Raw genomic sequence first — 14,537 nt, 5'->3', positions numbered from 1 at the left:
CTGCTCTGCTCTTCAGGTAGCGGCACTTGCCTCGGGACACGCCATCGGGGGCCCTTGAAGCAGAAATGGTGTTAGGAGCTCTCAGCTCAGGCCGTGCTGCTTGGCCAGTTCCTCTGTGTTACTCTGCTCAGAGACACCTGGCCGGCCCAGCTCAGCAGAGAACAGCCCTCAGCTGTGTGCCAGGTCATCAGCAGAAGTGTTGGCTGAGATCACACGGACTGACTTCCACAGGTTCTGCTCCCCACCTCCCCACCCCACCCCCAGTTTAATCTTTGTTTTTCAAGAGTATATGATGCTGCTTAGCTTTTGGCTAGTGATAATTCCTAGCTTCTCCAGCAAAGGTTTTCTGTATAGTTCTACATGAAAGGCCTCGATCAATTAAATCTGTTCTTTTTGTATATACCAGAAATTCCTGTCTATTCTCTGTGAGACTTGGTTTACTCAGCACAGTTTAGTTTTAGCAAGGCAGTGCTGTATCGCAGGCACATCTTTCAGCTAACTCCATGTTTTAAGCATTTGTTGAAAAGCATTGCATACTTGGGAGTGCCAAATAATAGGCCTATAGATAATGTGTTGGTGCCCCCACCCCATGAAGCATACCTCATAAAACTAGGAAGAGGGAAACCTTATGCTGATTTGAAATGTCTTTTTGCAGGACTTCTAAAAAAAACTACAAGTAATTTCTGTATCTCTGCCTTCACACCCTTAATGAGGCAGAGCTAGACAAGGCAGGACTTGTTTACTTGAGATGCCGGTCATGTTTGAATTGTGTTGCATCCCTCCCATGCCTCCGCTGTGCTCGGCAGACTGCAGTGCTCTTGAGGCTGGGCGTGGGGTGGGAGTCTCAGGAGAAAACTAGTGGGAGGCTTTTAAATATTTTGGGGAACAGGGGCAAATGTCTAGGAGACACAAAGAATCTGCAAGAGCCACAAAGATCAGTAAAGTGCATGCATGTAGATACTTTTTTTTTTTAATCTTTATTCTTTTTACATAAGAAAATAAGATTGTGATTAGGCAGTAACGAAACAAAACGCTTGCAGATCTGGCGCAGGAGGAAGGGGCTGCCATCCTGCGTGCCGAGCAGACGCGCAAGACCAGCTGCACGGTGGAGCCTGTTGCCTCTGGCCAGCCTGTGGCTGCAGGAGCGGAAGAGGAGCTCTCATTTAAGCACCAAGAAGTATGTCGTCCAGCCGGCGAGCAGCAGCGCCCCGACTAGCACAGTGTAACTGAACAGCACAAAGGCCAGCAGCTCCTTCAGCACCTTCAGGAAGTGAACGGCGAAGGAGTCGGGCATGGTTCTCCCTGGCACTGCGGCAGGTAGGGTCCCTGGGGCTGGCTGTTGCCCTGCTCCTCCCTGGCCTATAAGCAAAGGGACAGGATGAGTCTTTCTCAGAAGGAGACCACAGAGCTGACGGGCTGGCTCTGCTGTGGGGGCAATGGCTGTGTTCAGGAGGGTTAATGGCCACCCGTCCTTCTAAGAAGGTTGTTAGCGTCAGGTTGGACTTGTGTGTGCTTGTTCGGGGTTGCTGAGCTGTGCAGTGTTGAAAAAGAGTTCAGGATCTGATCAAAGTCTCCAAATCAGGACTGGTAACTAAGCAAATTAACATACAAACGCACAGGCAGTGGACACTGCCGTGTCGGTAAGGGCTAGAGGCCCTTACAGAGTCCAGCTGGCTCCTGATATCTTTCCCCCTGTGTCAGTGGCTGTGCATCCAGGAAGCTTCACGTTCAGAGCGGTCGCTGATGGTGCATTACCAACAGTGTGTTCTGATCAAAGTGGTCAATTCCTCCAAGGAAGCCACCATTAATATTTAATGATATAATTGCATCTAATGGAGATACTGGCACAAACTGAGCCTTTTGTTTAAGAATGACGAAAACTGTGACTTAAATACAAGTTAGCACAGGCAAATATTTATATCTCATGTTAAAAATAACCTTTAAATGGGAGACACGGGGTAAGACGCTTTAGAATTCATCTTCTAGCTGTATTTTAAAGTCGTATTTACACATCACTTTTTAGAAGTGATTGCTCATTTGTTAGTTTAATATAAAATCTGAACTCTTTCACAAAAGTTGTTCGCTCCTTAGACTTAAAGCTGTGAAAACCCAGCTAAAAAATTCTACCGTCTCTCCAATTTACATGTTCTTTTAAATTTTGATCATAACTGTGCCTGATCAAAAATATCCACACTCTTGGTCAAGCACATAAAGGGAATTTAAAACCAGATTTAAGATAAAGCTAACCTAAAGGGATCGTTTTCTTCTAAACAGTCTAAAGCCAGCCAAAGTAAACTGAATTCCTATCCTGCCACTTACTTAGATTATTTTTTAAAGCACTCTTGTGATAAAGAGTTCACTTTTTGATTAAAATAAACTCACTCTTTTGGTCTTATTAAAGAGTTCAGTCACTTCATTTTAAGCTGAGGCACATGTATACATTATAGCAGCTATTGCATTTTAAAACCACCATGGTTTCCCAGTTGTTCAAAGCATTGAAGTTTTCTATTTATAGGCTTTACATGATTTCTGATTATCTTAAAAGATTTTGATAAAGAAATAAACTGCTTACCCAGGTAGATGAGGGGCTCTACTTCGTAAAGTTCCTATTTCTCTCTAGTTTTGTTTGCAGCTGTCCTTTGAATTTCTCGCTTCTAAATGGTTTGTGCTGTAGTTTGATCCCCTTCTGAGCTGCTCGTCGGGGAGCCAGGAGTAATGAGGTTGTGTTTGCAGCTCACACGAGGACTAATGCACTAGGTGTGGTCAGGACCAGTTATTATATGACATAGCGCCTTTGCGCTCTGTGCAGCACGGCAGTACGGAGCATGCCAAATAGCTCCCCTTCCCCAGAGTGCTTTTGTCAACAGTAGTTTGTGAGTTTAAGCACCATGGCTTAGTGTTACCAGGTCAAAACCTGCATTTGTTTAAATGTGGGGGGTTTTCCTCTAACAAAGCGTTGTGTCATCTTACACTTTTTATTCTGCTGTCATCTGGAAGGCTGTTGTGCCTCTTGCTTCATTCTCTAAGAAAGAGCCCTGTGCTTCTGTGGGTCACGCGGGGAGGAGGATGCTCACATACAGCTAAGGATCGTCCCAGACCAGCAGCACATTACAGGATGGAACTGTGCAGGCTAAGTCGGGCTTTTTTATCAAAGGAGCGTGAGCGCTGAAGACAGCCTAATCGCTGCACTGTCACTAGTTCACTGCTCTAGCTTCACCCTTGCACACCCAAGAAGTCATCCCTACCCTTTAGAGACCAAGCACTACAACTCTTTTGCAGCAAGGGGAGGGGAGGAGGGAGATAAGCTGTATGTTTATTTTTAGCAAAACCGCTTTCTGATAATGTTATATGAAAAGTGAAAGTCTCTTGGAGTGGAGGTTGGGTAATGTTTTCTTTTTTTTTTGCTTGTAAACCAGACAAATGGAGACAGCAGAAAGAAGGAAGAGTATGTACTGCAAATCAAATCTCTTACCTACAAAGATATTATGATGTAGAAAATGGCCCCTTAATTGAATTAGGCTCTCTTGTTATCAAATTATTACCCGCATGGTCAGCAAGGCCTTAGAAGCAGAACATAATCAAGCTGCTCAGGAAGCCTGTTAAGTAATAATTGCTCCTCCAGAGAATCGATCAACGTCAAGATGGCTTTTATTTTTTGCCGTTGTTGTTGAATAGTTCCAGGAAGAGACTTTGTCTAGGTTGAGTGTCCACATGGCTCTAGCTTAGTGGTGGTGCAGGCTACAGTCTGCAAAAAAATATGCAGCAGTGGTGTTGGTAAATTAAAGTTTACCAAGTGTCCAGCATAAACTATTTTTGAAATAAGTTTTGCCTCTAGTGTTACTAACAAACACATCTGCTGGTCCAAGTGAAAAGGTAAGCAAGCTGTTGAATTGGTGCTTTGCGTGATTTCCTTTATTCACCTGTGGTGTAGCTTTTACATGTCATGAGCTTAGTTTACAAACTAGCGCGATCCATGCTATTAATTTCCTTGCAATTAGTTCAATTTTTAAGATTTAAAAAAAAAAACATCTGGAAATTGTGATAGTACAAAGACTGTCAAGGCCAAGCCCAGGACACTCTGTAAGGATTGCATTGAATCACATTGTGTCTTGGTGTGGTTTTTTTTTTTTCTGCACAATAATGTCTAATGTTTGGTCCAAAGCTACTTTAATTTTCTTTTTAAATACTGTGAAACTAGATACTTTACAGTGGAACTGCAGAAATAATGCAGAACAAGGCAATCCACGTTTGCTCTTTGCTTCATTGTCAAAGTTGCAGCATGTTTTATTTCTGTAAGACAAGTCTGAAAGTTGCTTACTCACCTGAAGTAAAAAGTCTCAAATGATTAAAAATATGTTTTTCTTTAAAAGTCAAGAAATCCCATAGATATTTCTGATGTAGTATGTTACGTGGCAGAACAGAATGTAGTTAGTGCAGAAGCTTAAAGAAGAAAACATCCAGATGTTAGAAAAGTAGTTTCAACTTAAGTAATTCAGTTATCCTGGGGCAGGGGGAGAAGGCTGTAACTACCACAGTGCAGGGTTTTTATTTTACTTATTTTTGTATTCCAGAGAGGGAGCAAATACTTTCAAAAAAAGATCAAATACTTTTCTTTTTTATTATTTTATTCTAATAAGCAAACTGGAGTTAAACAGACAGAGGGGGTCTGTGAAGGGGCTGATTTGGCAGAACTCAATCTTGGAAAACAAAACAACAGACCGAAATCCACAGTCATAACTGGAACAACTTGGAGAAATGAAGGGGGTTTTTTAGGACATAGTACGCATTATGCAGGATAAATAAGAGCAGATGTGTTTGCTAAGAGAGTGATTTAAGGTGTGGTTTTGTTTTGGTTTTGGGTTTTTTTTAGTTGTTTTTAACTATTTAAGAGTGAAATGCAGTGTGAAATAGAGTCCCCAGTGGTTGCTGTTGAAGCGTGTGAGTGAGTATAGTGACAGTGACCAGGAGAAAGGGCTGAGGTGCAGCAGCACCGGCTCTGCTAGTGGACAGCTGCACAGGCAGAAGCAACAACCCCTGGTCTGCCTTCCCAGCCTCTAGCAATTAGCAAGGCTGAGCCTTCTGCAGCCAGAAGCTGCCTCTTGCACACATTGCCTCAGCAGCACAAAGGCCCCAGCCACCAAGACCATGGAAAATTCCATTTTCTAATTTTGAGCTCTACAACAGCTTGCGGCAGCAAGTACCACAATTTATAAACTGAACAGGGGCAGTGAAAAAAGTGTCTGTTTTAAACCTGCTGTTTACTGGGTCACTGACATAGCTATTTTTGGCCTGAGTCCCATGCGGGGAGTATCTGTGTGTCTTCAAACATAAGCTCTTGACACACTGGTGTCATTCATACCCTGGAGTTGCCTTCCAGAGCCAGGACAAACAAGCCATCTCACGCCAATCCCTTCAGAGGGCAACTGAAGTATAATGCTCAAGCATCTCCCTCGTAATTTGGGTGCAGTTGGTTGTATTCGCAGTCAGTGCTGTTGACATGCATGTGGATAGTTCAAGGTTTAGCTGTTGCTGCAGGAAATCCAATGAATGCCTTGGCCAAAGTGTGCAGGACAGCGGACTTGAGCGTGGCCTACAGGCAACTAACCACAACAGACAGCTTGTTACAGTACAGAGCAGGCTAAGCAGGTCCTGCAGGTGCATTATTCTGGATGCCCGAGAGCCATGAAGTTTCTAAACCCATGCAGTAAAAAACGTTTGCTTCCCCTTTACAACAGTTCTCTTTCCATTGTACAATCAGCTTCCAATGATGTGAGAAGATTTAGCTACTGTGGCCTGGCCCTTGCTGCTGCCTGTTGATGTGAATGTGCTGAAGCTGAGGGAAACACAAGTTCCTTGGCTTTCGTCAGAAAGATGAGAGCAGGAAACCCCCCCACATACTGAACCCTGGGTTTCTCTGACAGAAACAGAGCCAATGCATTGATGGAATATATCAGGCACCAGAGAGACAGACAGATGGGAATATTGGTATGAAATCAGGAACAGAAAACATCCTGCCTCCTCAGTATCTTAGGAAGGTAAAAAGAAGTAATCACATCACCCATTAAAACTAAACAAAGAAAAAAAAAAAGAAGCAATTTGCCAAATAGAAGGACCAGGGCAAATCACCACTCCCCTAGCACGTGTTTGCCGATTCAGACGACAAGCAGGGATCTCTCTTTCTCCCATTGTTTATTTCATTGTTAGTGCCTTTCAGCACTGCTTGTCTACTAGGAAGTTCCACAAACAGTAGGAACACAAGTGCAGAGAGGGATGAGGGTGACTGTATCACGAGCTGGTCTCAGGAGAGCTTCTTTCACTGTCGTGTTCCTCTTACGTTCAAGCAGCCATGCTAAAAGACCAGAAGCTGATGTGGCTGTGTCGCACAGGGCCTCTTACTTTTACTGTCTCTTGCCACAGACCCTAGAAAGGGGCAGGCTCCAGTTTTTCCATCAAGGATTTGATCCAGCTTGTTCCATTGATCAGTTTTGTAGTGGCAATGACGTACTCTGTGCCTCCATCTTCCATTTGGGACAGAAATCTCAGTGCAGCTATTTCTGCGTATGTCACACCTCCCAGGAAGAACACCAGAGTGACTCGGTTCTCACCGTGTTGACCTGCATATTCAGAGAAATTTACAGATTGTCTTAGTTTTATTTTTACATTTCCTATCCATCAACTGTCAGTCAAACTCAAAATGACCTAAAACTGAAATAAATATAGCAGCTGAATTAGAGGAGAAACCTATTGGGCAGAATACCAGACTGGGGCCCCGAAATGCAGACTCTGCTCCCAGCTCTGGAGTCTCTTTACAGGATGTGTTTCTGCCTGCCCAGGCTTAACACTAGGAGAGTGATATTGACCTTCTTTGTAAAGTAATGTTACTTATTAAAATCACAGTGTAAGATTAGGGTTTATTTTAGTACTCTGATGAGAAGGTAAACAAATGTACAACTCTATAGTGTTTTCAGTGCACATGGTGCTGTGCATTAATAGCAGGCTGAATATGTGACTGGATGTTCTAAAGAGGCCAGAAAGCTATCTGTCAAAAATGGGTTGGGTAGATCCAATACTGCAGTGGAACAGGGAGATGAGATAGATGCCTGGACTCTGCCAGCCCTGATTTCAGTTTGCCTCATTCCAGCCTAACAGAGATGCATCTCCCTTTAAAAAATGGGAAAGCAAAGCAAAACTTACGCTTTTTCTGAAGGCCAGTAGGTAACTGCTGCCTCTCCTCAAAATGGGGACCCGGCAGCATCTTTAAAACCTCCTCTATGCTCCGCCACCCTGGCCGAGCCAGTAGCTGTGCCAGGCGTACGCTCAGCGGCGCATAGCCACTGTACACGTAGGAGATATCGTTGGGGTTCTGCAGGAAAGAGCAGAGTGTGAGCAGCAGGTGAGTGCTACTTCATGCTGCAAAACAGCACCATAGAAATAATTAAAAAAGTAAAATTATGAGGGTTTTCCTGCTGCGCATAATCCTGTATTGTTGGGTGTAACGTTCACTGCTGAGGCATCTGTTTACCTGTTCATTAACATCATCCATCCATAAGCGCAGGGTCTTCCTGATCGTTGGGTAGTTATTCCTACCACTTGTCTGAGGTTTCAGGAGTCCAGCCTTTTCTAAGTTGTTTAAGGTCAATATATGTTCATAGCCGTAAGTCTGCAATATGAAGAATTCACCTTTAATACTATGTCAATAGTCCGTGACCAGAAAAAAAGAAGGCAAAGATGTTAGTTTAAAAAAAGCTTTTTTGTTTAAGATCTCTCTAGAGTGTATCCATTTAGAGTATTTAAATCATGAGAGCAAAAAGTGCAATGATATAAATATCTCTGTATCTACGTGTTGTAAAACACGTATAAGCACCTCCTGAGTCATTGCTATCAGCCCAAATAGAAGCCTCAGTGCTCCGTCTGTACACACTGGACATCAACACTACCCACGTATAAGATGTGCCTGTCTAGAATGCAAGTGTTGTAGAGCTGAGGCTTTGATGTGGATTTTCTCAGAAATTTATCAATCCAAAAGTTACAGCCCAACCTGGAGAATCTCTCTTTTGTAATAGTCCAGAACCTTCTGCTTCAGTCCACTATTGCATACAGATTGCAAGCAAACGAGACGTAAGATCTTGATTAATGGATGTTTTTGAGCTATGCAGTCTTCAATATAATTGTTAACCTATTAAAACAAAATACATAAGCTGTTATTTAAAGACCTGTTGAAGTGCCTAAAAGACCTGGAAACAAAGATCTAGTTTTGCCTAGTATCTCCAAAACAGCAAGAAAAAGGGTGCAGCTGCTCTCCGGGCAGCTCAAGACCGTCTGTAAAACAGTGATCCAGCACTGGTTCCACCTAGCACCTTTCTAAAGCATGTCGATTCCACAGTCAACAGCTAGACTTTGTCTGATGCACTGAAAAAGTTCTGAGTAACGGTCTTGAATCTTTCACTGATCCGCCACAGCAGGTAGTGCCCCTGTACAAGTCGAAGCACCCCGGCTGTATACACCTGCTTTACAGGCAATGATAGGTAACCTGAGCCTGGCAAAGCACCCAGTACAGCACTGTCTCCAAGTACGTTCAGTGATGCCTGTCACTTGGAAAAAACTGCAAACATGCAAGGAGGTGCAAGTGAGAGCTCACAACCTTGACAGTGGAAGGAGACAGACATTCTCTAGATCAGATGTTTCCTCTCAAAAACCCCAAATGGAAAAAACCCAGAGAAATACATTGGGGTTTTTTTGAAGATGTTAAGAGTCACTAATTGTCATTATCTACTTACCTTGTCTGTGTCTATTCCAGACATGAACTCTTGTTCCACTGTTAAATTATCAAAGAAATCTTCAGATGCTTTGGGAAAAGAATGAAAATCAATACAATAGCAACTGACAGCTTATTTTCTACATTTAACATTTCAGCAGAGATGCATGGGATGGAGCAAAGCCGATTTTTGCCAAAATGAATGATGTCCATCAAGTTGTCTTGCGTCTTGCTTTATTTAAATTAGTCAGATAGACTATTCAACGAATACTCACTGGTGATGTCTTTGATGAGTTCTGCAATGGAGGTATGGTTTGCTAGAGAACTTCTTGCTGCCTGCATGTGTGGCAACTGTGAGACAAACTGCTTAATCTCTCCAACGGTTTTCGCGTGGTGTCTTTCCTAAAGAAATCCGTCACATAGGTTAGGTCTTGTTCAGATTAATTGGCCGCTCACCAACTAGATAATTTTTTTATCTATAAAAGGTTTTTTACTGTACTCACTGCAACAGCAGACACTGTTAGAGATACGCAACCTTTTAGACAAAATACTTTAAATGCTTAAACTGAAGTCATAGCATTACCTGTAACAGCACTTTGTTCATTAGAAGAGGCAGGACATAATAAAACAGGATCATTAGACTGTTTGTTTTTCATTATACCAGTGTTGCCAATCACTTTTCTTCACCTTTGTCTGACTTCAGCCATCACTATCTGCTCCTCAGTTTCCCTACCAGCAAAACTACCTTTTTCATGCGAAGATGAATTACTTTGCTAGCTTCCAGTAAACATGGAGCTCTAGGCAAATGCAGTCAGAGATAGGGGACATTTCCCCTCAAAACAGTAGTGAAAGGTGCTGAGGAACTGGGTTGGCAGGGTCTGCGTCCCTCTCGAGCAGCAGCCCACCAGTCACTGTACCTGGCTGTAACAACGTCTCAGGTTTTGAGCAAGGATCTGATGAAGCACAATGCAGACTTCAGCTCTCAGAGCAGTCCAGAGGTCTGTATTTCATTTGGGCTACTTGCCTCTTGCTGCAACTTGGAATAAAAATAATAATAATTTGACTCATATGTGAAGGATTTAAATGGGCAAGTGCAGGCAGGAGAGTGATAATGATGAAGCCTGCAATTTAAGAAGTCCTCTGCTGCCAATATGCTGCTGTTTCATTATCACCTATTACCTCTGACAATTTCTTAAATTTCTTTTTTTTTTTTTTTTAACCACCACTATGAATAATCCATCTTTAGCACCTTCAGCACTAATATCGCAGTAACAGACATTTACTAGGAGATGAGGCTGAGCACACAGTATTTCAGTTAAGGTACCACTACCTCGTCTTAAACGTGGCAGAAGTGAACAGGCAAAGAAAAAAACAAGGAAATACAATCAGTGTAACAAGTTCTCTCGAGAATCACCATGAAGTCTGAAAGCAGAGATGTGGGATCTCAGTTTCTTTATGAATCATCAACAGGATGTTTTCAAACAAAACCACAAACACACCCCGCAGCACTCTCCAGCTTTGTCTAAGGTGACAAGTGAGCGTGAATTTACAGGTCAAACCTCCCTGTAAGACAACAGTCTTTTTCACATTTCTATTGGTTTTTATGCCAGCCATAACACTCTATGAATGTACATTCTGGAGTTTTATTTCTTAAAGCCTTTTCTCTGCATCCTCAGGGAATACAAAGGGAAAAGGACCATTCACTTAACAGGTAACAACAGCAACAAAGTGGAATTGATCAGGATGCGAAAATTAACCTTTGGCCTCTTGCAGAGGGAAGCAGCACCTGACTGTTCTGCACACTGAAGAAAGCCATTCCTATTATGGGAACTACGGGCTCACACAGCAGAAATGTGGTTTACGTTAGCTCTGAGACAAGCTTTTAACAGTGAGGATAGGAAAAGTCCCAGAACTGAGGTGTGGGGCGAAGAAAGGATCCTCATTACTACAGGATTCTTAAGAGGAGATTTGACCAACACCTACTCAGAACAGTCGAAATGGAGCTGATCTTGTTCCAGGACAGGGGAACAGACTGGAGGGGCTTCTGAGGACTACCTGTTTTTTCTCTGGCTGGGGGATTACTCCATGGCAACAGCTTGAGCTGCCAGTCACAGCCCTGCTGCACGCAGACTGTCTGTATCTGACGACAAGAATGCCCAAGGGATGCACGGTTGGATACAGGCCTCACCTCAAAGGCTGCTGAGATGATCTTGGCTTTCTTGCTCAGCACTGACCCCACTGCGTTGAAGTTCTTGTCTCGGATTTCAGCATACAGCTCTTCAGCAGAGTTCAGCTGGAGCTTCTTGGGTTCTGTGGGGAGATCTTTCCCACCCTCACCCTGCTTCTTTGGGGCAAACTTCTCAGGAGGGAGTTTCACATAAGCTACCAAATGCAGAGAAATAACCCTTATAAGGACAGGAACTTCACCACCAGAAGTTAATATAAACGCCTGGACGACTCAGTGCGTATGTGTTAATTAAGAAGTCACCCAGGGACCCAGAGACCTGTACACACATACATGATCAGAACCCAAGTGCTAGCTACCCTGCTACCAAAGAGGTTTGGAGGCAGCCTTCCAGCCAGTCTTCAGTACAGCAGGAGGGATTAAAACCCGTAAATGCCTCTCTGGAGTTTTTCTCACTATCTCCTCAAGAGCAGGAGAGTGCTCTCAATGGCCTTTCACAAACTGTTCCCTTCCCCTCAGTGTGGCACGTGAGCCAGCCAGGCTGGAGGGTGAATGCACACACTAACATTTTTACTCCCACTCTACACGTTCTGTGTCACTGTGTCTGCACCCAGTCAACATCCAAAGTATTCCCACTCAATAACATGCACTGTACCCAACTCCCCTTCCTAGGCAAAAAGAGGGCCAGAGCTGATCTTGATGAGCTCTAGCTTGGGACTGAACTATCCCCCCACTAAATTCAGGTGAGCTGCTCCCACGTCACTGTCATTTAGTGAAGCAGAAATCCACTTGACACACTGCAACCTGCTCCAGTACACCGGAGACCTCCCCCTTACCCAGCAGTACTCACTGTTCTGAATTCCATAGATTTCATCTATCAGCCCTTCGTACGTCAGCTGTGTAGCTAACGGTGTCAGCAGATCAACGTTGCGGTCCAGCAACAAGAGGGTATCAAAGACGGGAAATATCGAGTTCTGGCTTCCAGGGAACTCACGCTTCATCCTGATCATCATATTAGCCACGTGCTGAAAATAAATCACGTCGGTCTGGTTATGGTGCAGGCCACAACAGACGGATTTGACTTCTAGGCCCAACAAGCACATGCTCATGCAAGTATGGGGTGCAGCCCTGTGTAAAGGAAGAGAATGGCAAGAGGTGCAAACTGGCCGACAGATGGGCGCAGGACAAGACCAAAAAAAGGAAAGTACTTCTCTGCTGCTCTCTGCAGCTTAGCAAAACAGTGACTGTGGCCGAAGCGCTGGGTTTATCTCAAGCCACTTCCTCATTACAAAAGGTACCAATTAAACCGTAAGTTGATCAGAGAGAAGAAAAAAGGGTGAGTGAGTTATAGGGAGAGATGAAGAAGCTAAGGCGTGAGCAGTAGGTTACACATTTCCCGCTTTATTCAGCCCTTCTGATACCAACAGAGCGGCTAAGTGTTAAAACTCCACAAGAAAGGAGAACTGCTGAAAACACGAAGGCAGTGTACCTATGAGCAAAAAGCATACGATAAATCCTCCTGACAAGAAGACTTAGGGAACAGCAAAGATTGTTCTTTTGGCCAGAGATGACAAAGACCTGATGGCCATGATCCTTAAATTCCAATAGATGACAAAGACCTGATGGCCATGATCCTGAAATTCCAATACAACAAGAAGGGTCCGTGGCTGGATGCAAAAAACCCACAGGTGCATTTAACCAAATGCTCCCTAAGGCAGTTCCAAAGAACAAGATGTATTTTGTTAGCAGAAACATTTGCCTCACCCGGGCACACTCGCCCTTCCCAAAAATCTGCGGGATGGTTCCGTAGAGAGCCTGCAGCGTCATCAGCCCCTTTGCCGCGTGGTACAGACTTGTCTGGTCGCTCTCCAGGTAACATTCCTAAACAACAACAAGAAGGATTCCCGATGGAAGGTGCCAATCTGACACAGCTGCTTCCACAACAGAATGTGGTCTGTGTGAACAGTTCAGAGGAGACGTAGACTGGGGAAAAAACTATGGCTGTTGGCAAACGTGGAGCTTATCTGTGCTGTCAGTACATCAAATCATTTGATCAAACCAGACACTGTAATATTTTTGAACCCCACATGCTACTCCCAGTTTGATGGAGAGGAGTAAGAGAGCCAGAAAGTGACTGCAAAGAGCCTCTCTCTCTAATTAGGCCAATCTGAGAGCACACCACCTCATCATAGCTACCGACAAGCAACTGCAAGCCCTGACGTGTCCTCTGGGCTACACTTAGTAAGGCAGAGATGGCCAAAGAAACTCTCAAACCTTCCCGTCCCCAGACACGGCATTCTGAGAAAACAGGATACACAGCTGGTATGTGACAGCTGTTAATTCTCAGTGCAGCTTTAGTGCACAGTGTTAACCATTGTACATGGCTCTTCGGCTGCCTATCGACACAAACTGTGCTGGCTCTTTGTAACGACTAAGTACTTTAAGCCTCATGAATGCTCGATTTGTGAAGATAACACCAGCAGTTAAAGCTGGAGGAACTGGGGTGCAGCTTGGTGTAGCAATGGCTCCTCCAGCGTTTAGCTAAAAAACACAGAGAAGTTCAGGCTCAGTTCAGCACTCGGGATCAAGCCACATTTGCTCTGCCAGGCCTTTCCCTGCTGCGCGGGTCACCACCAAACCCTCCGAGAGCCTCTGTGCCAACACAAAAACACACAGCGTTTTTCCTTGAAGACGAGATGAGTGCTTACCTTGAATGCGCTCTCAGACTCCATGGAGAGCAGGTCTCCATCGAAGGGTATCAAGTCCAGGCTGTACTGCTCTCGGTGGATGAAGGACCCCAGCACGCCCTGCTCCTTCAGCCACTGCTCGCAGAGCAGGCTGCGGCGCGGCACGAAGAGGATGTGGAAGTCTCTCTGGGGAGAGCGGCCTCTGTCTTCCCTGGAAGAGTCACAGGCAGGAGCACAGCAAACGGTAACTCAGCTGCGTGGGTAACCAGCACAGATCGCGGGCTGGGGGCACTGAATTCAAAGGAAATAGGAATGCCGCACTTCCATTCCTGGCTTTGTACGTCAGAATATTTTTTTACCCGGTCATATGCATCCGTAGCCACAGGTCAGAAACCAGGGCAAGATGACTTGGTTTTCCTGCCGTTCTCAAAAGGAGGGTCAATCAAAGCATGACTCGTTCCAGCTAATTAGAAGGAACGTTCATCAACTTAACAAGGAACACACCCTCTGCATCACCAGCCAAAGTGAACCCCCCCTTCCCTTCCCGGTGTGTCTCGCAGCTGCCCTGCAGTTGCGGTGTCTGCACGTAGCTCCCGGTTTTGAGCGCAGACGTGACAAACCACGGGGCATTTTCAGGCCAAACCCGTCCCCTTCTTTGGTAGGAGCCCCAGCCGGCTCCCAGGAAGAGAACCAGGGGCCGACCCCTCGCAGCCGCCCCCGCCCCCCCCGTAATCATCCGCTGTACCTGAGCACGTTGTCCGTGATGATGTCCATCAGCTCTAGCTTGGGCCTCACGAAGAAGATGATGTTCTTGACGTCCGCCTGGGGCAGGCGGCCCGGCTTGAGCGTGAACATCTTTTCCACCTCATGTTCCTACGCGGAGGCAAGGGCGTCAGTTAACTGCGGGGAG

At 44.9% G+C, this 14,537-nt stretch overlaps 1 protein-coding gene across 1 annotated transcript in view; it reads right to left on the bottom strand.

Annotated features, from left to right (window-relative positions):
• Positions 1-6,172: 6,172 nt before the first annotated feature.
• VPS33A (VPS33A, CORVET/HOPS core subunit) overlaps positions 6,173-14,537 on the bottom strand; it is a 9,239-nt gene continuing 874 nt past the window's right edge. The window contains exons 2-12 of the mRNA XM_009283966.2: positions 14,373-14,500; positions 13,649-13,838; positions 12,705-12,821; positions 11,791-11,965; positions 10,944-11,137; positions 9,031-9,157; positions 8,778-8,845; positions 8,039-8,176; positions 7,523-7,660; positions 7,195-7,363; positions 6,173-6,614 (exon numbers count right to left, since the gene is read on the bottom strand). Coding sequence (XP_009282241.1) covers positions 6,421-6,614; positions 7,195-7,363; positions 7,523-7,660; positions 8,039-8,176; positions 8,778-8,845; positions 9,031-9,157; positions 10,944-11,137; positions 11,791-11,965; positions 12,705-12,821; positions 13,649-13,838; positions 14,373-14,500 — 1,638 coding nt within the window. The 3' untranslated portion in view covers positions 6,173-6,420. The remainder of the gene's footprint in view (positions 6,615-7,194; positions 7,364-7,522; positions 7,661-8,038; positions 8,177-8,777; positions 8,846-9,030; positions 9,158-10,943; positions 11,138-11,790; positions 11,966-12,704; positions 12,822-13,648; positions 13,839-14,372; positions 14,501-14,537) is intronic.

The sequence above is a fragment of the Aptenodytes forsteri genome, unplaced genomic scaffold (assembly GCF_000699145.1).
Source record: "Aptenodytes forsteri isolate BGI_AS27 unplaced genomic scaffold, ASM69914v1 Scaffold118, whole genome shotgun sequence".
NCBI lineage: Eukaryota > Metazoa > Chordata > Aves > Sphenisciformes > Spheniscidae > Aptenodytes > Aptenodytes forsteri.
The sequence above is the reverse complement of the archived record's forward strand: the minus strand, read 5'-3'. Positions and strand labels throughout refer to the sequence as shown.